General features: G+C 36.3%; 2 protein-coding genes across 8 annotated transcripts in view; one reads left to right on the top strand and one right to left on the bottom strand.

The window, feature by feature from the left end:
* The window catches only part of prkcab (protein kinase C, alpha, b), a 227,180-nt gene extending 205,354 nt beyond the window's left edge, over positions 1 to 21,826 (bottom strand). For both annotated transcript variants that reach the window (XM_059549266.1, XM_059549271.1), the window contains exons 1-2: positions 21,539 to 21,826; positions 20,473 to 20,504 (exon numbers count right to left, since the gene is read on the bottom strand). In XM_059549266.1, coding sequence (XP_059405249.1) covers positions 20,473 to 20,504; positions 21,539 to 21,705 — 199 coding nt within the window. In that variant the 5' untranslated portion in view covers positions 21,706 to 21,826. The remainder of the gene's footprint in view (positions 1 to 20,472; positions 20,505 to 21,538) is intronic.
* A 1,059-nt stretch (positions 21,827 to 22,885) lies between these two features.
* The window catches only part of LOC132140432 (centrosomal protein of 112 kDa-like), a 227,079-nt gene continuing 222,971 nt past the window's right edge, over positions 22,886 to 26,993 (top strand). For 5 of the 6 annotated variants that reach the window (XM_059549250.1, XM_059549233.1, XM_059549242.1 and 2 more), the window contains exons 1-4: positions 22,887 to 23,574; positions 23,858 to 23,961; positions 24,097 to 24,287; positions 24,409 to 24,539. In XM_059549250.1, coding sequence (XP_059405233.1) covers positions 23,558 to 23,574; positions 23,858 to 23,961; positions 24,097 to 24,287; positions 24,409 to 24,539 — 443 coding nt within the window. In that variant the 5' untranslated portion in view covers positions 22,887 to 23,557. Of the gene's footprint in view, positions 23,575 to 23,857; positions 23,962 to 24,096; positions 24,288 to 24,408; positions 24,540 to 26,993 lie in introns of all 6 variants that reach the window. The other variant, XM_059549213.1, reaches the window with a different exon arrangement.

Raw genomic sequence — 26,993 nt, 5'->3', positions numbered from 1 at the left:
GGTTTACGTTACTGTCGCTAATTTGAGAACAATTTGTTTTGCAGCAGTGATACATAAAAAAAGCATAATATATTTAACATGAGAAATAAGTAAAAATGTATATAAAATGTATGTAAAATCTACCTTTTCTAATTCAACTTATGAAAATAGCATATGAAATGTAGTAATGTATAAGTATCAATAAAGTGGTTTACTAACGATAAAGCACAAGTACTTTAAATGAATGTAACTGCAAATATCCATAACAATTATAAATTATGCACAGTAATGCATATGCTGATTTTGCAAGCAAACATTATTCAAATGCTAATTTAATAAGCTAAGTAATTTATTATGTGCTGAGAGAGAGAGAGAGAGAGAGAGAGAGAGAGAGAGAGAGAGAAGCTGACAGAAATGTAGGCCTAATGGTTCCACAAGTTCCAAATATAAAATACACTTTTTTTTTGATGCATAAAAGGCCAATGTGTTTGTTTGTGTGGAATAAGAACAGCTGAGGCTTGCAATTCTTACTTTAGAGCCTCATTAATCACCCTGTCAAGGTACTTTAGGTCAGTATGAGCTTTAGCATGAGGAGGAAACATATGCAAAAGCAAATAAAACCAGCACATTTGAACCTGTTCTGCATGTTTTCTAATGAAAAACCTACCTTATCATATAAATCACAAAATAAATATATTTTACTGAAACTCAAGAAATGGTTTATATATTACAAAACCATGTGGTTATGCCTATTGTTGGATACTCCAGTGAATGAAATATTTGTACTTTGAACTTGATGGGTGCAAACCAAAATATTTAACACTCAAAGTAAAACAAAATTGTCCAAACATGTTGTTTTACTTCATGATGAAAAAGGAAGGTATAGAAAATGAAGGAATTAAAAAATGATATGATGATATATTCATAGATATTATATTGTGAAAATGTGACTCAGAGTTTTGGTTCATGTTGTTTTATGCTCTATTATTTGCATTTGCAGACAGTAATGCCTTCAGCAAAGGTCACATCAGCATCATTACCAGCTCTGAGCTGATGACTGTGTTGACAATCTTCTGTGTGTGTGTGTGTGTGTGTGTGTGTGCGCATTTCTCACAGCTCTGCCTAAATGAATCTGCAGAATGGGCGCTAATTAGCCCGCATCTCTGATGTAAATGTAAATACAGAAATGCATTGTCATTTTACATATTGCATTGTCATTTTGCATATTACATCGCAAATTGAATATTGCTACCCATATGCTTCCATAGTTTTGTTGTTGTTGTTTGTTTGTTTGAAGAAAACAAGCAGTTAGTAAATAAATATAGTGCAAGTCTAAAAGGGGCACTTTTTTTAAAGAATATAAATAGAATAGAAGGTGCTAGAGTTAGAGGGTCAAATAAAGATGGAAGAGATGTTCCTTAATTAAAAACTAAACCACACAATGTAACAGTCAAGTGTTTATTGTCTTTATGTTTCATCATTCAAAGCATTTTCATCTTCTTTTAATTCAGCTACAGCAATAACAATGCTGTAGTTGGATTAGGTGGCTTCTTTTAATGTAATACACGGTTGTTTTGCTCTTTTTGCTCTTTATATTTTTTGTAAGTACTGCTTCAGGCACCAGTACTGTTTTAAAAAAAATGTTAATAACTTGTATTGAATCATTTGTTGTATTCCTTGTTTGTAGGTCACTACAGATGAATGTGAATATAGATTGCTAAATGAATAAATGTAAATGAATTTATGTCTATTAGTGAATGGAGACATTCTATCAATGTAAATACATATAATCGCACATTTTTAGAAAACAACATTTAGATGGAGTGCATAGATTGACTGGCTTGTGAATGTGTAGTATTTCTGATCACAGTCTCAAAACAAATCAATAGAGTCTTATGCTGTCGTATGCGGTGACTCAGGGCAGCTGGACATACCAGCCTGCGCTGGGGAGCGTTGTGACATCACCAGCATTTCCCCTCATCAAAACCACCGCTCTGACTCCATCACGCGCCCAGATGAGCCGTTACCCTAGCAACAGAGCGCTTCATTCATGTGACGAGCTGTTGATGCTCTGGAAGAGGCATGACTCGCATTACACATAATTAGAGCTAACAGAGCGAGCCATTACTCTCACTGCAATTAATGTCATTTGGTGTCAGAGAATATGTTGAAGGACTTGGCTTGAATTAGCAGTTTCTTTTTAGATGAATGATGCAAATGGAAAATAATGGGGGACTGATTGAAGTCTTGTGTGAGAGCAGTGAATAATCTGAGAGAAGATCTTTTTTTTTTTTATTGTGGCCTTAATTGATTTTAGGAGAGAAATAGGGATAAAAATGTTTGGCTTTGCGGGACAAAACCAAGGGCGTGCTTGACACAAAATCAGCAACTTAATCACTTAATGCACTTAGTCAGCAAAGTTTATCACTCTTGTTTTGGTGCAATAATTGTGTTTTATGTGAGTAGGCGGTACATCAGAATGAATTAACAAGATACAAAATAATTTTTTACCACTATCAAATGTGGTTTGATATTCAACAATTAATCACAAAACATTCTGAAGTTCATGCCTTTATTTTGAGCTGTCCACTTTTGATTAGATCACCCAAAACATTTTAAACTGACTTTTTTCCATCCATGTTTAATTGCGATAATCTGGTTCCTGGTGCATCTACCAACCTAGAAAACATTAAAAAGGTACACTGTACCCAGTAAAAAATATTTTTGGATAGCCTTTCTCTGCAAGCTTGTGAGAAAATGAACCACTCAGATTGCACTCCTCCCGTGAGGTAGAATGGTGATATTTGGTATAATATTACTGATCCTTATTCTGCACTAGTGCTTCAATGCGTCACATTGTTTACATCTCGCGTAATGGCATACTAGGAATGGAGAAAGTTGCATTCTATCACAAAAACAGAGACCACTGTTATCAAAAGTATGGGAATACTTTAAACAGAGGCCAAATAAAATGGTCCCTTGCTCCCTTTGCAAAACCGATATGGTGTACCACGGCAGCACAAATGCGATGCACGAGCACCTCAGAGGAAAACATCCTGGTGCTCTCCGGTGTTACGGTTTAACTGGTTACCGTGTGATCTGGGGACCAACTTCCTGATTCAGGTCTGCTGCATATGTGATGGAACGACCGCGGCAGATTCGGCGATTCTAAAAGCACAAACTGATGTGATATTATTAAATGTCTAATAAACGCAGACTTGCTCATTGCATGATTCTGATATTCTTGTAAAGATTACAAGTTATTGGTATAATAACACTTGGCGGCTGAAGTAAGGATAAAATAAAAAATAAAGTAAGTCTGTGTTGGCGCGGGTTTCGAACACGCGTTAGGGGCGTTCACATATCGCGCCTAAAAACACATGGAAAACGCTAGTCGCGCCGCTTTTTCCTTCTTTCCAAAGTGCTCAGGCAGTTGCGCCCCTGGGGCGTCTGCCGTTGCTAAGCAACCATGACATGCTCTCTTCATGAAGATGCGGAAATTCCAGCAAAGGATAAATGGATTTGCAGCACTAAAAATTGCTTGCAGTAGCTCTGCTACTAAATTTATTTCAAAATGGCAATCCATATATAACTATGATCAGCTGTTCCCTCATCTTAGCTGAGCTTTCAACGTTGTTACGGGAAAGGATGAAGCCGATTAGTTAGTTCTTGTCACATGACCTGCGGTGCGCTTGCGGCATTCTGAAAAGTTGAGATGTTTTTAACTCGATGCTGTGCGGATGCGCCTGTTTTCGTGTGCGCGTCACAACCGCGTCGCTTCCATTATAAGCGCATTCCTGTGCGCCTACATTGGAAAAACAAACTTGTGAATATGTGAACAGCCCCTTAAAAGACAGCGCGCCGCGAGACAACAGTCACAAACCACCGAGCTACCCCGAATCAGCTCCAGATCTCTAGAAACCATGCTAAACCATAGCAGAACCCTGACTACATTTTATGTTTTGTGATGCTAAAGAACATTTCATGACGTCTCAGACAACTGTAAATTTGTGGCTACTGTGGTTTAATTATAAACGCTATCGAAAACTCATATTTACCATAGTAAAATAATTTTCTTTGCCTCTATTTTTGTATACTGTAAAAACTTCAACCACATTGGTTGAAAATGAATAAAGGTTGAAATATTATATTAGAAGTTGTACTTCTATTTTTTTGTAAAGTTATCCGAAGGATTCATTAGCTAATCAAAAAAAGAACATTATATTAATTATTTATTGTAATAAAAATAATCGTTAGAGTACTCGACTAATCGATAAAATAATCGTTAGATTAGTCGACAGAAAAAATAATCGTTAGTTGCAGCTCTATTCTGTACATTTCCACCCACAGCGCCAGCGCGGTGTATCAGTCTATAGCGAAAATTCGAGCAAAGCATACTAACTTTTGTGTCTTTGGATGCACTGAAGATCACAGAACAGTATTTAGTGCCCCCTAGTCTTAGAGGAGACAAGAGAGCAGTGGATTGACTTATTTACTGAGATATACATTTATTTACTGTATATAATGCTGTTGCCACACAGATCTAATATAAACATGTGATTTCTGTCCCAGCTGTTTACCTTCACAGATATAACCGTTTCTGTAACATAAACTTGAGTGTGTTTGAGAGTTAAAGTGCAATAAGACACGAAAGTTAGTGAACATGAACATAGTTTAGTACTCACATGTTGTGTGAGAGCTGCTTTCTGTGCGTGTGCATCTGATGTGTGCACTCAGAGAACCGTATAGCAGAAGTATAAACCAATATGTTTTTAAACGTAAGATGATTTAAGTGATAGACATGAAAATCAAAACCAAAGAGATTTTTAGGCAGAATATAAGAGGTAACAATAATAATTATAATTATTTACATTTATATTGTGCTTTTCTGGGCACTCAAAGTGCTTTGCATAGAAGGGGGTAATCTCCTTAACCACCACCAGTGTGCTATAGGCTAAAGGCACAGCCCTATTCTGGAAAAGGGGCGGGGAGAAGTAGCTCATTTGCATTCAAAGAGACATGCACAAAAACAGCTTGTTTTCTGCTTACACTCATTTATGGTATCTTGGGCTGAAATGTCAAAGACACATTCTGGGGACACCTGAGACATGTAGAACATATTGTAAAAAAGGGCCATGATGCATCTCCTTCAAATAAAACACAAACAAACCCAACATGAGGCCAGAACTTTAAATAGTAGGATGGCAACTATAAACGAGCAGAAGATAGATGGACCAAAAGATCTGATGTCCAAAACACTCACAGTACAATGTCACCTGTAGAATTATACTAACATCCAAATCCATCTTCTGTAGCTTTAAACAAAATGAAACAAGAGGATTTTAAGTACATCCAACTCAGAATAAGATTTTGGGGCCTGTGATGGACAAGCTAGGACTGGTTGAATCTCAAAGAGCATAAAGAAGACTAAACTTTGGAAGCATATGGGTAGCATTATTCAATTTGGAATGTAATATGCAAAATGACAATGCAATATGTAAAACGGCAATGCATTTCTGTATTTACATTAACATTCTCCAATACATTTGTGCAACGTATGGTGCAAAATGAAAATGAAAAATAAATTACATAATTTTCATTTGCCATTTCACACACTAGTTTTAATCTGTAAAATGAATACTAATTTTAATGTTTTATAAGTTGCAAAATTAAAATGAAAATGTATTACAGAAATGATTAGATATGTATAACATGTTTAAGCAAAAACTGTGGCAAAATAATCATTCAAATGCTATTTTTCTTAATTGCATTAACACTCACAGTCAAGACACTTACGATTGCATTTTCATTCAATGTCCCGCAATGAATGTAGCAAAATTCAATGTGCACATTGAAAATGCATTCCGAGCCGATCACGTGTCCGCCCCGTCGTGCCACGTCAATCACTGCGTGAACAAAGCGGGGCTTGCAGAAGGTCAAGAGACTCAAGACTCAAGAAGAGGATTCAAGTGAGAGAACATAGACAAGACAGTTGGTCCGTGTACGTTTTGATAATTTTGGTTTATTGCTTCAATATTTCATTCACACTTGTGGGCGGAGCTAAAACGCTGCTTTCATCTGATTGGCCGAATCTCTCCAGCTCGGTCTTTTCATTCTTTCGGACAAGAATAAGAGTCAGTGCGATTGAAGCACTGTAATGTCCGAAACTACCACTCACTGTTAATTAGCATAATATTTGAATCAGATGTAGCTGGGCACATAATTCGTGCTGCTGAGACCTGCAAATTATTTCTAGGTTGTAGTATTGTATGAATATTGTCCCACTGATAAATACAGTGCAAATAGTTCTGTCTCTTTGGATAAAAGTGAAGTGGAAATAAAAATCAATAATAGACTGAACAGTTCCATGTCTGTAACATTTACCACTCTCATATTTTAAGTCATAAGGCACTAGGTATGTGTGTGTGACATTAATAAATAATTGTGAAAATTAATATAGTTACATTTCTTAAATAAATTAGTAATATTCGTTTTATTACATACTAAATTGAATGATGTTTCTCTTTTTAGTTTTCTTTGTTGGGCTTGAGGAAGACAACATATATTTACTGTATTTTCCGGACTATAAGTCACACTTCTTTTAATAGTTTGGTGGTCCAGCGATTTACAGTCAGGTGTGACTTATTTATCAAAAGTAATTTGAAAAAGAACCAAGAGAAATGAACCAAGATCTACAGCCGCGAGAGGGAGCTCTATACTGCTCAGTTCTCCTGTAGCCTACCCCAGAGCGCCCTCTCGTGGCTGTAGACGGTAATGTTTTCTCTTGGTTCTGAATAAATGCGACTTAGTCCAGTTCGACTTATATATGTTTTTTTCCTCGTCATGACGTATTTTTGGACTGATGCAACTTGTACTTAGGTGCGACTTATAGTCCGAAAAATACTGGTAACATTATTATTATTATTTATTATGAGAGTAATTGACACAGACTAGAACTTTAATGTTTCACCAAATTCAGCTCAGATCTTCAGACTCGTTTGACTCGTGTTCCTGTATAACTGGCCAGACTTACCTTCCCAAAAAATCCTATTTAATTCTATTTCATAAATGTAATATTTATTTTCACTTCACTGTTATCCAAGGAGACAGAACTATCTGCACTGTTTTTTATCAGTGGGACAATATTTATACAATACAGTAACCTAGAAATAATTTAACGGGGTCTCTTGCAGGTCTCAGCAGCACGAATTATGTGCCCAGCTACATCTAATTCAAATATTATGCTAATTAACAGTGAGCGGTGACTCTTATTCTTGTCTGAAAGAATGAAAAGACCGAGCTGAAGGTGGAGCGATTCGGCAATAAAATGAAAGCAGCGTTTCAGCTCCGCCCACAAGTGCGAATGAAATATTGAAGCCATAAACCGAAATGATCAAAACGTACACGGACCAACGGTCTTGTCCATGTTCTCTCACTTGAATCCTCTCGAATCTTGAGTCTCTTGACCTTCTGCAAGCCCCGCCTTGTTCACGCAGTGATTGACGTGGCGCGACGGGGCGGGGACGTGATCGGCTCAGAATGCATTTTCAATGTGCACATTGAATTTTGCTACATTCATTGCGAGACATTGAATGAAAATGCAATCATAAGTGTCTTGACTGAGTGTTAATGCAATTAAGAAAAATAGCATTTGAATGATAATTTTGCCACAGTTTTTGCTTGAACATGTTATACATACCTAATAATTTCTGTAATACATTTTCATTTTAATTTTGCAACTTATAAAGCGTTAAAATTAGTATTCATTTTACAGATTAAAACTAGTGTGTGAAATGGCAAATGAAAATTATGTAATTTATTTTTCATTTTCATTTTGCACCATACGTTGCACAAATGTATTGGAACATGTTAATGTAAATACAGAAATGCATTGCCATTTTACATATTGCATTGTCATTTTGCATATTACATTCCAAATTGAATAATGCTACCCATATGGTTCCATACTAAACAACAATCACAAGCTTTCAGAAACAGAAAGTATCCTATGAGTTTATGTTTGCTATCTCTTTAGTCCAATAGTGCAAGTATACTTTAAATAATTGGGAAAGAATATGAAGATAACTGGCTATTTTAGGCACTTATCAACCTGACTGAAAATGATATTAATATAGGGGTGTCTTTTGGCTAGTTCCTTACATTACAGGCATACTTTAGTTTTAGCATCTAACATAAACAGATGAAGAACAAACAATTAAAACAGGTTAATCACTCTAAAACAGATGAGCAGGAACACTATTTCCACAATTGGAAATTAGTCACATGCTCATCATGTGCAGAACCTGACCATTCACCATTTTTAGCCTCTTAAATATGCAAATAAGAATATTAAAGCAGTGTTTGCAAATGTAGGAAACCATGTAAAGGCTGTACGGTGTATTATGTTCATGATCTGAATAAAATAATTAATATACGATGACATGTATGTTTATGGTACACTTTCATATATTATAGCACTACCATGAAAATGTGCTTGTAAAAATCTGCCTAGAAAAACCTATGAAACAATATTACATAAAGCGCTAAAGAAAAAATAGTGCTCTGTCAGCAAACCCATTCTGAACTGACATGCTATTCTCAGCTTCATTTCAACATCAACTTCTGTAGCAGCTGTGCAGTTTAACTTCTACAGCTTGTTTCATTACAGTAAGTGATATGAAGTTTGTGTTCTCCCAACAGGAAGCACTGTGCCAAACTAACATTATTCTACATTGCAAGAGCACAGAAAACCCTACTCTTAACTATACGTAATAACATGGCAAACCATCTTAACAGTTCCACTTCTGAGGAGGAGCGCAGGCCGTTGTGTAACGTGTTTATTGTTTCACGTTCTCCTCACAGCTCGTGTTCACCACCCCCTCACTTCTGCCGGCTGATTGGTTAATGAGCTCAGCTGTACTCTGAGATGAGGTGAAGTGCTCCCCACCTACACTACAATTGAGAGCTCAACACGGCAACAGCCAAACTCTGTCACAATTCAAGACGCCAATATAATGTATTAACATAACATTATATATTATTCATATGAAAGAAAACTCACAAGCAGCATCTTTTTAATAGCTGAACTGAAGCCGTGAGACACTCACATGGTTTTCATAAGATTCTATCAATATGGGATTTTTCAAACTGATATCCAGATGGCAGTATGAATGATAGCTTATATAAACAACACACAATAGCAAATAAAACATACGCAAAAATGTATAATTATTAGTTTTAGTTTTTTTTTTTTTTATGAGTCACTGATCGATATATGTTATCTTAAACCTCAAGTGGTGTGGCAGGCAAAAGGTTATCAGTTGGTTAATGAGATATGGTGACTAGTATTATTCTGCTTAAGAGGTTCGAAGCATGTCATGCAGAATAAGAATGTTATTAGGTTACCAATATAACCAAAGTCTTCATCTAACATTGAAAGTACTTTTCATTTCTTTAATAAACAGTGAGACTGAGGGGAAAAATACAGAGTATACCTTTAATCGGACTCTATTTAAACACAAAGTTAAATCTAAATTAAAAAAAAAACAAAATTGAAACCAGCAAATGTGCATCTATTGACAAGGCTGTTTGTAGATTTTGGAAGTGGATTGACAAGAGTAATCGACCTATTGGGTGACTGATTCTGGCCAAAGATATCTGATGCTGCTTTTAGTTGCACTTGGGACCGTTATCCCCATATTATCACATGTCAAAGATTCAAGATTGAAATATTGTAACCCCCTGAACAACTACATTTGAATTTGAAACATGAAAATTATTAATTTCTCTTTTATTTGTATATGGTAAATATCTGTGTAACACAGTTAGCAAATTGTGAAAGAGAAATTAACTTTCTTATTGTCTATCACCTGTTTATTACACCTTCACATCATATAAAATTAAAGTAACTTGTGAAATCATTCATTAAAAAATTTTTTGTTTAGATTCCTGCTGGTAAATATGACTTTTCTTGTTCATTCATGTCCTTGGAACTCATAATTGCCAGTGTTGTGGTCACAAGTAATGCGAGTTATGTAATCAAATGACCTTTTTCAAGTAACTAGCAAAGTAACGCATTACTTTTACATTTACAAGAAAATTTGTAATACAAGTTCTTTGTTTTCTCATTTATGAACTGATAGCTCTCTTGTCCAGAGAAATTGGGAGCGGGGGACTTTCTATAAAAATCAACTAATTTATCATAGTTACTTTTTTAATTCAATTCAATTCAAGTTTATTTGTATAGCGCTTTTTACAATACAAATCGTTACAAAGCAACTTTACAGAAAATTATGTTTCTACAATATTTAGTAGTAGCTAGTAGTTTGTGCACGTTTGACAGGATTTTAGAAAAAATAAAAAATAATAATAATAATACAAGATGCAGTCAGCTAGACGACTACTTTTTTAATTGACTTACTTTTTTAATTGACTAACACAATATTATAATTCTGTATATTTAACTTTCACCAACAATGGTAATTACAATAATGTCCACTTGAAGTGCACATGAGTCTGCAAACATAGGTCTGTGTTCTCAACATGAACTCAAAACATTTCTCATCAAATTCTCCTCTTTCGTGTCTACTTTTACTTCTCCTCAGTGAGAGGACGAAATATAGTATTTTAGACACTGTGACACTAATACATTTCTCAGTTATATTTTATTTCTGCTTTTGAAGCAATGAAAGAACCATTTTTGAGAAGTAACCACAAAATTTTACTCTCAGTCACATCTTGGATCTTAAACACATTTGGAAATTAAGCTTCACTGTCACAATAAAGACAATCTCATGACAACTTTAAGTTGAACAAATTGAACAACTGAACAAATTTAGGCCCGCTTTCGTAACGAGGCTACCATCTCTGTAAGGTGTCAGCCTTGTCTTCAAAATCTTTTCCACAAGCCTTGTCTTCTGTGGCACATAGCATTTGGGATATCTGACAGAGGGATGTGGTAATGAAGGGTACGGCTCTGAGAGACATCAAAGCAAACAGGAAGTGCAGCAGAGCGGTGCAAGGGCTCTTAATTTGGCAGAGGCCTCAGAAAGATAGACGTTCAAATGAAACTCATTACCATACTGCTGAGGAGAGCCGACAGGAACAAGCACACACATAAACACTTCAACTGCACTAAAACACATTGCTGTCACTTCAAATGAAACAAATAGCTCAGATACAAACGCTATCCATATGCAGTAGTTTAAACTCACACTTCGTTTAATGGAAAACAGGATTTTTCGTACCTTTTTATAATAAAAAAAAGTGTACTATATAGAGGCACTGCAGAAACATTTTGTGGTCAGTAATTTTTTCATAAGTCTCTTATGCTCTCCAAGGCTGCATTTATTTGACCAAAAATCACTCCAGTCTTCAATTTTAATATGCTAATTTGCTGCTCAAGAAACACTTATAATCAAAGTTGAAAACAGCTGTGATGCTTAATGTTTTAGAGGAAGTCTTTGATGAACAGAAAGTTCAAAAGAACAGCATTTCATTTTACATTATTTTGCCTAATTATTGTTTTTATATTTGTGGTATTGCTGGTTAGGGATTTTCAGTAACCGGGAACAATAGAGTGATTTCAAAACAGAGATGCCAATGGTGAACTCAAATAACAAGCAATAAAAGTCTAGAACAGTCAGTGTAAGTCACTCTCAGGCACATAAATGAGGGCATGAACTGTTTCTTGAGTCTGACATTTGGAGACATGTGCTCTTATCGGAAGTCTAATCTTTTTTTTCAACAGTTCTTCGAAAGGTTAAATAAAACAGAGATAGCAAGGGAAATCTTCCAGACCCTCAGAAACAGCAACTGATACCGTGTCAGCCTGCGTTCTGCTAATGCTCACTCTGTGACGAAAACATCCACTTCTGTTTTTCACCGCTCTCACCCGTCAACTCAAACCGCAGCTCTCAGACTGTTTACGTTCTCCTTGCCAGCGGCTCACTAACTCCACCGGCTCGCTCAAGCTCACCCTTCAGTCACAGCGTCGCTCTCTTCATTCCTGGACATGGCAAGACTCTCCAGATAAAGGGGCACCTGACTTCAAAGTCACAAAGGAGATTGAAGAGACGGGCAGAACATCTGCATTAGCCAGCTGATTTATTCTGTGCCAGTGCTGAAGAGGGCAGTGACAAGGCTATGCTGTTAACAGAGAGTGGTTAGAGTGCAGTGGTGATGACAGAACTGTTAGCACTGACCCTTGAAGAAGAGAATCCAGACAGAACTTAGACAGACAACAATGAGAAGGTTGTGCTCCCAAACAGACTCTCTTTGCAAAAGCTCTTCGCAACTTATTTCACTTCTGTGATTTGATGTATTTATGTATTTTTGCTTTAGCTTAATCTGATTGCTTCTGGTAAGAAATGATTCAGACTTAAAGGTAATTACACTAGCTTGCTAATATTTATGTCTTGCTTGCTTATTAGGTACAATTAGAGCAAATGCAGTCTGTTCTTATTTATATTTAATTGGTTTATGTGACAAAAAATGATTTATATGTTATACATAATGACAAAAAAAACTTTTTTGGCTCTTGTGTGGTATGAATGGCAATTTAAATTGTGCAACTTGAGGAGAGGGATCAGACCATTATTTTCATTTGGGTCAGGGTTGGGGCTAAACTCTGCAGGAAGTGGATCTCGGAAGCCAAATTTGAGGATCCCTGCAAATGAGAATGGATGTATGGATGTACTAATGTAAGCTTGATTTGTCCACCGCATCCAGTGTTGGTTCTATGTTAATACAATGTCATCTGTTTAGTTTTACCTTGTGTCAAAACTTGAATGATTTAGGGTAACTGGCAGGTAACAAGGGGCACCTGCATTTCTTCAAACAGACACATTACCGTTAAAATTATGATACTGTAATGATAGTCAAACCTGACTCCTCAGAGGCTTGTAAAGAAGGTTTCAAAGGAAAGTGGAAATTTCGCTAAATCAAATATTCTCTCCACAGAAGAGGCCATAGAAAATTACCATTGACTTTTTTATTTTCTGGGAGTACTGAGGCTAAACAGAGATTCTTATCATATTCCTAATGATCTGTAACAGAATACAGCACAGTAGCCATGAGACCCACACACTAGTTAGAGCTCTCTCTCAAGTGGTCACTGTAGGTAGAGTGAGGGCAGCTGGTGTCTGTCTGATGTCTGTCTGTCATCCCTGCTCAAACAAGCAGCTTAATTCAATTCCAGACTAAACTTTTTTTGGTGGTCTAAGCTGGCCCCAGACTTGTCAGGCTGGGTTTTGGGCACTTGATAACAGGTCAGGCTGGCTGGGAGACCACCTAAATGCAATTAAAAACACCAGCTGAAACCACTGCTAGCAGTGAGGATGGCCGGTGTGATTTTACCAAGCAACAAGGATGTTGATCCAGGAACATGTTGTACTTGGTGAAATCACATTCACCCAGTTAGGACATCATTCAGTGTGTTCTGTCGTGAGTCAGATGCATTTATCGGACTATGCTACAGTAATTCAATTTTTATTCTAGAAAGCATATTAGCAGTTTTGCATGCCCCAAGAGCAAATATAAATGGAATGACGCACAACATTAGAGATTTTACATTAATGGTTCAGTTGTTTATAATTATTTAAGCATTCAATACTAGCTATATATAATAAACCAAAACTTTCAGGCAGCATTCAGTACATACTGTATGAGAGCGCCTACACAGAACTTATTCACTAACAGCACAAAAACACACACACACAAACATTTATTCTAGAAAGAGCGAATGATTGCAACAGCCTGCTTGAGAAAGGCTCTTTAAAGGTGCACCAAGCTGGATTTTCAATAACTGTTTGGAAAACACAAGATTCAAACTGGGCCCCTCCTACACCGCCAGTAGCTCAGAAGATGAGCGATGAGGGGTTTTGCAAACATTTTCTTCAGATATTGTGTTAATCATTCATTAATGGCAGTTTTTATGTATACGAACAAATAGTGTCATCATAAAAGCATAATTACATTGCCTAGTAATCTGTCCAGTTACAGATAGCAATCAATAAGGCAATGGCAACATTGAAAACATGACAACGGGCCAAAGTCCAAAAACATTCCAATCACAACAGAATAAGAAAATAAGAAAATACAGGTAAATGACTATGACTCTGTAGATAAACTTACATACAGTACTGATAGTGGATCGTAATATTTAGGAGGCATTATTTTTATATTTTTGAGTCTATATTTTATTTTATTTTATTTTATTTTATTTTATTTTTGTGAAAACCCTGTATAGATCTTTTAAAAATATAAAAAACATGATGTGGGGGCTTTTCATGAATCCACACGCTGGTCTTTTTCAGAATACCTCATGTGTCTTATTCCACTCTCAGTAGCAGTTTTGGAGAAGCATGCTCAAAACGCAGGTGAGCACAGATCTGGTGTCCCTCATCCCGTGTCTCAAATCACTTGGTCGGGTATCAGAAGCCTTTTCATTGTTACACGCCATTACACATCTCCCTAACGCTTCCAAGAACATGCAATCTCTGGCCTGGCCCTCGTGTTCGCTTCCCACTCCACTGCACACCAACCAGCTCCCACAGCCAACCGTCCATCAGTGAAACCATCTGTGAGCTCACCAACAGCCTCACTGTCAGCCTGTTCAGAGCATGCTTAATGCGCTTGTTTTAGCCAGTTTCCTTCATGTTTTCATGCTGTCCTCAATTCTCTGCATGCAGCACGTTCTCCAGTGAAGAGGTAGTTGCAGACAGGCAGGTTATTGCATGGACAGAGGTTAGAGTCGTCTGGAGCAACACATGCTGACTGCAATGACACTTAATTAGGGAGACAGACTATGTAACCATGTGGCAGGTGCTTGGAAAGAGGAAGCAGTTATGACAGGGTTGCTTAAGTAAAAAACATGCAGGCCAAAAGCTTTAACACAAGGGACAGTGATGCCTCTTAAATAACCTTCATCTTGATGACTGCTTATAGGCTGATGGTCATTACATATGTGATTCTTACAAGACTCAAAACATGCTCTACACAACACAAGAGCTTCCAGCTACACAAGATGCAATCAAGATCCAAATGTACAATTCATAACTCAGATGCTTTGTTAGATCATAAATGAACTATTACATAAGTACCATATTTTCAGCCACTTGATAAGTGCTATAACTTATATAATGCAATGCAATTAACGGCAAGCAAGCAAACTATGTGTAAAGTTCACACATTTGGAAAATGTTGAAAAGTGAAATTGTTCAAAACAGAATAAAGTGATCCTGGCAGAAACTTGTTACCAGAAGATTGTGGGTTCGAGTCTCAGGTCTGGCAGGATTTGTTGGTGGGAGGAGTGAATAAAAAGCACTCTCTTCCACCCTCAATACCACGACTGAGGTAAGACCCCCGAGCAAGGTTCTGAAGACCTAACTGCTCCTCGGGCACTGCAGCAATATGGCTGCCCACTGCTGTGTGTGCGCACTTAGATGGGTTAAATTCTGAGTATGGGTTGCCATATTCCCTTAATTGCAACACAGATTAAGCGAGATGTAAAGATTGTGTTCGTGTAGAGCAGCATTTACTGCAAATTGAGCCGCTCTGCTACTGAAAACAACAGAACACAGTGTAATTAAACACAATGCCATTATAAACTCAGAAAACACTAAAGCTGCGGTTATATTAACCGTAGCCAGTGTTGTGCATGAACGCGTTCAATGAACGACGCTCACTGAACGCGTTCATATTTTCACCGAACGCTGAACTGAACGAATCACTTTTCATACAATGAACGTGAACGAGAGGGGCGCTCACTCTGGCAGAAATGAACAGCACGCGCAGTTCACGTTCACGCTCATTTGAAAAGTCAGGTTTTACCAGGGCTTAATTTGAGCTGGAACATGTTCCGTCACCTCCGACATTGGATCTGGCACCTCCTGTGTCACAAAAATTGATTGCCTAAATGAAAAAAAAATTACTGTTGGTGTAGTGTTCAATGTTTGTGACACATGACTTGCGCGCTTGTTGTACTAGTTGAGATTGCTGTTAGCCTCGATCGTTTCACGCAGGGGAAAAATGTCAAAAAGACAGGAAAGTTTGCTTAACTTTTTCAAATACGCTGGACAGTCAGATCCCAAACAAGCAAAAAAATTAACAAATGAACGTGAACTAGTTCGTTTTTAGATATGTGCACTTAGTTCTTTTTTTTTTTTAAATGAACTATGAACATGAAATAGTTCATTATCATCTGTGTGAACTGAACTTTGAGCTAGTTCTTTTTAAGTATGAACTGGCACAACACTGACCGTAGCTCTGCGAAATTTTGTAAACAAAATGCTGTCTTTCAATTGAAATCTGCATGTTCAGGAGTTTTACATGATGGCATAAAAGTTCTCCATGCAGACTGCGCTCATATTCAAGATGCGACATTTGCAACATTGTGTGAATTTTTGTCTTTTTAACAATGTTTCTAAAAAAAAAAAACATTCTAAATGGGAAAGCTATATTAGTTAATCAAAATGTATAATTCTGAGTCCAACAAATGTATCAAATATGCATTCAGCTTTCTTATCATTATAGAATGCTGCATATTTCATCAGCATTTTTTAAAAGCTGAAGCATCTTAGGCTGTGTAGAAAAGAAAAAAAAAAGACCTGTGAAATCCTAAATGGACAGAAGAATGCATGCTTACAATGCCTTGACCAGTCATTTGTGCTAATGTACTAGAGGCCGATCGATATATTGTTAAGCCGATATTATCTGCTGATATGAGTCTGTCACCGATATATCGATAATATATACACATTCCGCAGATATTAATAATTTTTTACAGAGCATATAACGCAGATACTGAATGGTGTAATTACTTTGTTTGTCCAGCAGAGCATGCTTTATTGTTTGCTACTGGCGACCCAGGTCAATGTAGTGTAGAGATGAGTCCACTGTTTCAAATTATCCTTCCGCCACCCACCTGCACCTATATTCGATCATAACTTTACAATGATTCTAATTCTTAGTTTTGCATGATGATATGATGAATGGACGGTCAATGACATAAGAGACTATAGCTGATCTGTGCATCACAGCACTCATCTGCAGTGTGTTATAGCCTGTGTTACGGCCAATGGAGCTGATGCTGTCAGTGTGTCAATGCTGGTGTTTATATATCCTATTTATGACGTGCGGACACAAAGTTTAAATGATTTTCAACGATGGCTTTGTTGCGTCCTGTTGAGGTGCAGACACAGGTGTCAGCATAGTTTGTCAGTACAGTCAATAATGTAGCATATTGAAAAGTTAGTATTTTTTGCACTCCAGTAGGCGGCAGTGCGGTGGTGGCTTGAATCTACCATATGGTGATTTAACACTATGTTGTCAACTAGTTGGAGAGACTCAATGCTAATGTACAATTCATAACTCATATGCTTTGTTAGATCATAAATTAACTATTACATAAGTACCACATTTTGTGCCATCAGTTCTGCCAAACTGCTACTGTTTGTTTGGCAGCAGCTTGCTTGCCCTACACAGTTACCTTGTTATATATATATATATATATATATTTTTTTTTTTTTTCTATTTGTGTTATTAAAGTTATTTATAATAAGTGAAGTGAAGTTTACTGTTAAGTTAATCAGACTCATTTTGAATAATAAAGTCTATTGTTAAATTATTAAATACCCTGCCTCCACTATACATAGGCCTATGTTTGTCACATCATTATAAGTGTGTGATCACCACATCTGAGTTATCATTGCAAAAAATATTTTTATGTTTATATATTCTGTTTATGTAGGCTAAAAGTCAAAGTTTGGACACACAAATTGGAAGTTTGTACAAACATTTGACTATACTGTACTATAATATAGCCTACACAAAAAGAATATCGGCCGATACTTTGGTATCTGTCTATTTTTACTCCCTAATATCGGTATCGGAATCAGCCCCCAAAAAACCCATATCGGTCAGGCTCTATTATGTACTTGTGTAAATTTGTCTCTGGTATAACACTGCAGAGGTCTTTGGAAAAATATTCACGGATGTACCCACACATCCTCAAAGACTTGACCATTTTCCATGGCAAAAGTCCAGTTGACAGGAAGATACACAAATATGATACACAAGATACCTTTGCCATCTGTGACCATCTGAGTATGCCAGCTCTTGTGTCATCCTGTAGTTCTGCTCAATGATTCAAAATGAAAAGATACACTTTTTAGGAACTTATATCATCAAATCTTATGTAAACATCCTAATTCTTTTTTTATTTTTATTTTTTTAACCAAATATGTTATTGCTGCAGCATGGCTCTGACAAGTCATGTTGTTTTAGCAAGTCAATGTTTTAACCCAGCTCTTGGAGAGTTTACTGTCGTGAAGACTTCAGTTAAACCCTGCTACAACACACTTGCCTGTCAAGTAACCCAAAAAACCTGCTGGTTCATGTATGTTTGGGGTTGAAGAACCCGATATAATATCTTGGGAACTTCTACACAAATTACTGCACCTCTAAAGACCCCTCTGTCAAGCTCTGACACCACAGTCATTGGCCTCATTCAGAATGGTGACGAGTCAGCTTACAGACAGGAGGTTGAGCAGCTTGCTGTCTGATGCAGTCACAACAACCTGGAGCTCAACACTGTGGAGATGATTGTGGACTTCAGGAGGAACCCCCTGCTCTCCCCCCACTCACCATCATGAACAGCACTGTGGCTGCAGTGGAGTCATTCAGGTTCTTAGGCACAACCGTCTCTCAGGACCTGAAGTGGGACAATCACATTGACTCCATTGTGAAAAAGGCTCAGAAGGGGTTGTACTTTCTTTCGTCAGCTGAGCCTCAGCCTGCCTCAGGCACAGATGACACAGTTTTACTCAGCTTTTATTGAGTTGGTTCTGTGCTCTTCTATAACTGTCTTGTTTGGGTCAACCAGCAAATCAGACTTAAGTGAAAGTGACATGACATACAGCAAAGTATGGTGACCCATACTCAGAAATCATGCTCTGCATTTAACCCATCCAAAGTGCACACACACACACACACACACACACACACACACACACACACACACACACTGTGAACACAAACCCAGAGCATTGGGCCACCATTGGGAGCAGTTGGGGGTTCAGTGCCTTGCACAAGGGCAGTCGTGGTATTACCGGCCCAAGACTTGAACCCACAACCTTAGGGTTAGGAGTCAAACTCTCTAACCTCTAGGCCATGACTTCCCCACTAAAGAAGATTACAACGGACTGTTAGGACTGCAGAAAGGATCATTGGTGTGTACCTGCCCAGTCTTCAGGACCAGAGTGAAGAAACGGGCAGGTAACATCATCAAAGACCCCTCTCACCCAGGACACAACCTGTTTGCACTTCTCCCCTCAGGCAGATGTTACAGATCTCTGGGCACTAGAACATTTAGACATAAATGTTTTTTCCCCCGTCTCCAGCTTAAACAGCTAACGTATGAATCAGTACCAGTGTTCTGTAATTATTTCGGTAAATCATTCTACATCTTTAATTATTGTCTTTCTCAAGTATTATGTAAATACATATGCATATCTCTATTATTTATACAGTTCTATATAGAGTAAAATGCACAAATCTGTACATAAATCAATATACTGTTCCAGATTCTTTTATTTTTATTTTATTTTTATTTTTAGTTCTCATGTCAGATGTGTATGTATGCATGTATGTTTGTATTTACCATGAGCACAAATTCCTTGAGTGTTTGCGCACACCTGGCGAACAAACCTGATTCTGATTCTGAATGGATGGAGTTTAGCTGAAATGGACAAGCAATGTCAGCAAGCAACCAGCATGTAATAATCACATTTTCTCATGCTAATCAATATGCCAAAAAAAACATGGTTACTGTACTTTTACTGCAATCAAGCCATGGTTAAAATCTGTAAGGGATGCAAAAATAACTAACATTTCTGGGTGGTCAGGGAGTTATTGCTGTCATATTGTGGACATGAATTCCCTGAAAAATCAGTTAGATTTCAGTAATCTTATAGGGCAGGAAAAGTGCTGGTTGCTTAATCATGACATAATCATTCATCAGCGGTGCTCAGGTCTGGGTTTTGTGCCGGATGGTCAAGTTCCTCACAGGGATGTTGTAATGTCAGAACAGAGGCACAGAATTCAGCACAACTGGGCATGTACTGTAGTTTACTGCAGCCATACAGTGTTCTTCAAAACCCTTTCAGATTTGGGATCTGCCATTTATCAGAAGCCAAAAATGACAAGGCAGAGCCAAGATTTAAACAAATTTGCCAAGGACCCTTACAGAAAACGCCAGAGCTCTGGCAAGGCCAGCATTTTCCACATTATCCAGATTATGTGTACCTTAATGGCACAATGATGAAATAAAATTAACATGTGTGTACTCAATGTCCTCATCTGCCGTGATGTACAGTAGAATAGCGTAAAGATCAATACATGAGCAAATGCATCAGTGATAGAATCTGTGACACTAAACCACAACTTCCCACTACAGCACACACACACACACACACACACACACACACACAGTACCTTGGCACTGGAAGCCTTGCTTTCCAAATCCCCTGTAGAGTTGCATTTGAAAATGACAGAAAAAAAAATGTGTTAGTGATAATGCTTCAAAATGTAACCTGAACCTAAAATACTTTCCACCCTTTCCTGGGAATTTTCTAATTTTTTAAATGCACAAAATAAACTCTTTAACCTCAATTATTTTAAAGGTTGAAGGGTATTAAAACTGGATTTGGGTATTAAAATGTCACCAAACATCTGTTCAGCAAATCCAGTTTCATGATGTCATGAAATGGTTTTCTGAATGTGCATTAATAGCTCATTAACCGTAACTGACAGTCTGTTGTCGAAATGAAACATTATTAATATTAAATATATATTTAAACTTTATACGAATATTACTATTATTAATGCATGACCATACATACCTACACATAGAATATAATACATAGAAGAACATACCTGTTTTTATAGAATGAATGAATAGAACAATAAATGATGAAATTACACAAAACAGTGACCTATAAAATAAAGTGGTTTCATGCATGGAACTACAAAATATCTGCTGTTTATTTATATTTAAGCATTTTTAAGAGGTTTGCGTGTGTGTGTGTGTGTGTGTGTGTGTGTGTGTGTGTGTGTGTGTGTGTGTGTGTGTGTGTGTATTACTGAGAACTATAAAGTAAAATATGATTGACACCTGTCAAAATAAGGTCAAGAGTTTGTTTTTGTTTTTTGCATGTAAGTAATTTTAAGACGTTTTGTATCATAGAAACAAATGATCCAATTAATTTAGTAAATATAAACCCTAAATTTACGCTACATAAATAGAGAATAAGCTAAATAAATTAACCCCCTTCCCCAAATTCAAGCACAAAATGAAAACTCAAACATATTGTCATGCTAATTTATTCATGCAGGCTATGCACCTCAATTTTCTATGATTTTTTTTTCTTGTATTACTTGAGGTGTTATGCTTGCCACTAGAAAAGTAAGACATGATTGTCAGCTGTCAAACCAAACATTCAAGACTGCAATTTCTCAGTTTCAAGTGTAATGCATGAGTACTGAATGCAAAGCATGTTACCAGATAAAGTCGGTGCAGTGGCTGCAGAATGTGGGCTGCTTGAAGAATCGAGCGATAAATTTGTGGTTTTTAACTTCGTGCACGTTCTTCTTTCGCTGAGCTCCTTTCCGCGCGAAACGGTTGAAAGCGGCGGAAGAGTCATTGATCTGTATGAGATGATCAGCCATCGCGCCGCTATTCCTCAGGTGTGTGTGTGTGTGTGTGTGTCTACTCTCCTCCGCTGCGCGAGTCGACGCGTCTACTGTACGCGTTCAGCTGCTGCTCTCCTGTTACAGCGCGCGCCTCTCTCACTGACACTGACGTCAACGCTCTCCATAGTGCCTGTCCACTCGTCACTCAATACGATGGTGTATGACGCCATCCCGTGGACGAAAACCAGAAACACGTCAGCTGTACAGTTCCAAACGCGATGAAACGCGATGAGTCGGGCGCTGCAGAACAAAAGTCAGTCGACTATCAGAAACCTCTCTATAATTAGATAATTATGTGTCCCTGGACCACAAAACCAGTTATAAGGGTCTTTTTTTATTGAGATGTATACAAAAAAGCTGAATAAATAAGCTTTCCAATGATGTATGGTTTGTTAGGAAATGACTATATTTGGCTGAGATACAACTGTCTTAAAATCTATGAAAAAAAAAAAAAAAAAAAAAAAAATATATATATATATATATATATAAATATATATATATAAATAAATAAATAAATAAATAAATAAATGTTGGGGGGGGGGGGGGGGTCGATTTTAAAGTTGTCCAAATGTTCTTTACCATGCACATTACTAATCAAAATTACGTTTTGATATATTAACAGTAGAAAATGTGCAAAATATATCATAACATGATCTTTACTTAATATGCTAATGATATTCTATATATTCTATATATTTGTTTATACCATTGGCACCATTGTTTTTTTCAAGCAATACAAATAAATAAATAAACAAAACCTTTAAACCAAAACCTTTGGCCAAATAATTAATATTTATATATATAGCCTATTTGTTTGGTCGTAAACTTTATTGTAGAATTGGTTTTTGCAAAAAATAAAAAAAATATATAATAATAATTTGAACTGTTTGGGTTAATATAAGTGAATACATTTATCAATAAGTTAGTAGGCTGTGACATAGTTACGGATCTACAAGACCGGTAGCCGGTTACACAAAACCAAGAGAGTTAGTGCTAATTGATTTATAACTAAATCTAACCTGTTTCTAGTGAATGCAATTAATCGCTTGCAAATAAATAAATAAAGCACCCTAAATATCAAACTTAACTACACGTGTTTGTTTCACCTGTGATTTTATGGTTGCTAGGAAACGGAAACGCTTATCGTGAGGAACGGAATGAAGCTACAAATAATGCGCTATTTTCTGGCGACATGAGGAATACAATTCTTCAAATTAAAAGTAAAAAGCGCAAGGAAACGTATAGAACACATAGAGACAACAACTAAATAATGTTTTCTCGGTGTGAGAGATATTGCTGAAATGTAAAGCTATTATGCACAAGCTGTTGCAAGAAGCATGTGATAACTTGTTTATCAGTTAGGAGAAAATAAATAGAGAAAAATATATAAAGTACAACAGTTAGTCCTCTAATTGTGTAAAACAAATATCCAAATATGTTATAAATTTGAATATTTGCATCTCAGCTTACAATAAAAAGAAAGTAAAAATTGTACAAAACAAAGTAGTTATATTTACAAAGTACAAGTAACGGTGGGGAAATACAACTCCGTTATGTGAGACTTTTATTTTGAATCAATAAGGGTTCTTGAAATATGACTTCACAGTTTGTCAGTTTGAAACCGTTTGGGAGCGTAAAGTAGCAACAAGTGAAGGAATAGCGCACAATCACAGCTGCAGATCACACTCTGCGAAGACATTATTATCATTCAAAATGATTTAGTGCTCAACAACTGTTAACCGTAGACTTACGTTTACATCAACACTGACGTTTACATTACCCGTTTATACAAGCCTATCGCAGAAGTAGCGCTTCTCAGTATTTGTGAATGACTTCTGCTAACTGGTGAGCTAACACAATGATGAAAAAGAATTATGTATCTATAAATTATTATTTAATATAAACTATCGCACCACATCACATAAATATTACTAATTATTGTTATCATTAGACTTTTAAACCCATGTCATAGGCTGCATGCTGTATGTTAACAAATAATGATATGTCTGTCATTTATGGCTGTCTGCTATGATAATTAGCTAAAACATGCACCAAAAATACATACCCAAAGTTACATATGGATACAGTAAACTATAGGTTGTTTTAATTAGTCTTTTCATGCATTCAGGAGCAACATGAGTGAACAGGACTGCTTTGGGATTCTGGACTCTGAGTTTGATCATTACCTTGTGGACATGAAGCCATATGTGCTCAAACTGACTGACAAGACAGGTGAGAATATATATATATATAGAGAGAGAGAGAGAGAGAGAGAGCTCTGTCATCTCAACACAGGATTTGTAAGTCTTCAAATAAGAAAATTCTACTTGAAAATGATCTTTTTCAAAAACCACATTTGCCCGTCAGATCGGCAACGGTGTGCACTGTGGATTAAAAAGTTGTGTGATCTTGAGACCTGTGGCTCTGGACTGACTGGAAGGAAAAATCGTAACATGTACGCCCGGCTCCTTCTGCACATGCTCAGAAAAGGAGTTTTAGAGGGTCCCTTTACCCACAGACCTGAAGCAGGCAGCCTAAAGACTTTACCTACGTACATGGTAAATACTGCACTGATACTTGATTTGTATAAGGCAACATAACACCACAAAAGGTTTTATAGGTCTGAGACCTGGAATCAGTGGTGATCGTTGAGCATTGTGATTTTTTTTCTGTTTTTAGTCCATTTATTTTGATGAGCCGTTGCTGGCAAAGTCACAGGAGCAGGGATCTGCAGTGCTGCCGGACTGGGTGTCTGAGTTGGGTCAGACTGATGGCTCATGGTCCACCTCACCCCTCTCAAACACACACAGGTATGACAGATCACAGATTAAGCCCCCTGTGTTGAGGTTAGGATGTGATGTGACATACAGTATCTGATTGATTAATTGTTAACTTGTGGCCCACAACCCTACATAGCAGTAGGATGGATGAATAATTGTAAATCTTGTTTCAAAAAGGACCTACATGTCCAGGTCTTACCGTATTTCACCCCAAAATCAAAAGGAAAGAAAAAAGCTTTGATATTTTACACAGACATCAAAAGATATTTTAAAGACATCAAAGCTTATTTTAGTGTACAGGCCTTTGATTCACAGGGCCGAGTGATTCAAAATAATATTGATGCTACTACTAATAATAATAAAGTCTGGAATTATTGGTACAGTTATATTATAGATGATTTAAATTATTTCAATTTCAAAAGGTTGGGGACTGAAAGTTTATTTATTTATTTATTTTTAATTAACAAATTGAATTTTTATTCAGAAAGGATGCATTAAATTAATCAAAAATTACATTAAAGATATTCATAATATTAAAAAATATTTTTATTTCAAATTTTTGTTATTCTGTTAATTTAACGTTCTATTGGTCATTTAAAGAATCCTGAAAAAAATGTGTCACAGTTTTTATCAAAACATTAAAGCAGCACAAATATTTCAACATTGATAATAAGATGAAATGCTTTCTGAGCAGCAAAACAGAATATTAGAATGATTTCTGAAGGATCATGATTCATGTGACACTGAAGACTGCAGTAATGGTGCTGAATTGAATGATGCACAGTTTTTTGTTTTTTTTTTAATCAGTGTTGAATTTATATACTTCTCTGTGTTGACCTGATCGTCAATCTTTTTTTGTGTGTGTGTTAAACACAATCTACTACATATAGACAACTTCATTTTAATGAAAAATAACAAATGAAAAATATATAATCATCATCTATGACAAAAATACTATTATAAACTAGGTTAGTGGATAATTCAGCAGAAAAAGATACTCAAAAAAAAACACACACAGGTGCACAACAATTGTATAAAATCTAGTAAAACATTTTTATTTAAATAAATGTCAATGTCTAAATCTGGTAAAATGCTCTCTGTATTTTTGTAAAATACATTCATTAAAAAAAACAAGTAAATACATTTATATATACAGTAGGCAGTGTTGGGAAGGTTACTTTGGAAATATAATAGGTTATAGATTACAAGTTACCCTGTTTAAAATGTAATAGTAGTGTAACTTTTTCAATTACTTTATTAAAGTAATGTAACTAATTACTTTTGAGTACTTTTTGATTACTTTTCTAAATTTGTGAAAATTAAAGAATAATAAATAAAAGCAAATACATCATCTTAAATACAGTTATCTAATAAGCATGTGACGTATTCTGTGTAATAAACTCCTAAACATTGGTGTTTTTCCTAAAACTCCTAAAAACTGCTGTCTCTTTGTATATGATGATAGTTTTCTCAAAATAAGTAAAATGCACATGACGTGACACAGAGCAGTTCTAGAAATTGTGTTTATGTGCTCGTTTACTCCTATATTGAGATGGCAGAGGTTGAAAACTCTGCGAGCTTCAGTAGGCCTATGTGTAGTAAATGAAACCATATCTTTGCCATTAATTTACAGGAGGAGCGGACTGGGGAAAAAAATCAGACTGGAAAATTCAAACTCATACAAACAAATTCATGGAAAAAACTATTTTTTATCTATTTTAAATCTTTAATTTGGGGACATGCAAAATAATTAAAATTTCTCTCCTGAACTGCACCTTCACTTCCATTTTTCTCTTCAGTTTCTTTATTTTGCCCTGTTATGCATCTCTCTCATGACTTTAATACTCAAGATTGAACAAAACTATACTTTACAATACAATACTCTACAATACTACAATATCTTTATAGGAAAATCCTAATACTGTACACGAGTCATATTTTTCCCTTACAAAAATTAACCATGCTTTTATTAGCCTATATAAAAGTAAAATAACCTTTTTTTTTTGCAAATGGATTTGTATTTATTTTTAAATAAATACATTTTTAAAATAATTTTACATTTTTGGTTATCACAGTTAAACAATAGTAACCATTTTCTCTGGATTTATAGTTAAATATTAAAATGTTAATTTTCGTAAGGGTTGTGTTGTTGTCTGTCGTAGCTCCCCCTAAACCTATAAAAAAAATCTGAATTTTTTTCAGCTAAATTACTACTGTAACATTACAACGGATAATAATGACTTCCTTTAGTATTTTGAGTGATGACTGATGAGCAACGTGCTGCTGCTTGATTAAAAAAAAAAAAAAACAAAGACAAAAAAGCATCTTTACACATGAAACTGACCTGAAACCCTGAACAGTAGTTCTGCTTCTTTGCTCCAGCAGTCCACTCTATTCTCTCTCTCTCCCTCTCTCTCTCACATTGATTACTCTGAGTCTGATCCAAACCGTTTGGCGGAGGCGCGGAGAGCGCGCGAGTCATGA

Source organism: Carassius carassius, chromosome 1 (genome assembly GCF_963082965.1).
Source record: "Carassius carassius chromosome 1, fCarCar2.1, whole genome shotgun sequence".
Lineage (NCBI taxonomy): Eukaryota > Metazoa > Chordata > Actinopteri > Cypriniformes > Cyprinidae > Carassius > Carassius carassius.
Note: the sequence above shows the minus strand (reverse complement) of the source record. Positions and strands in the feature narration are given on the sequence as shown.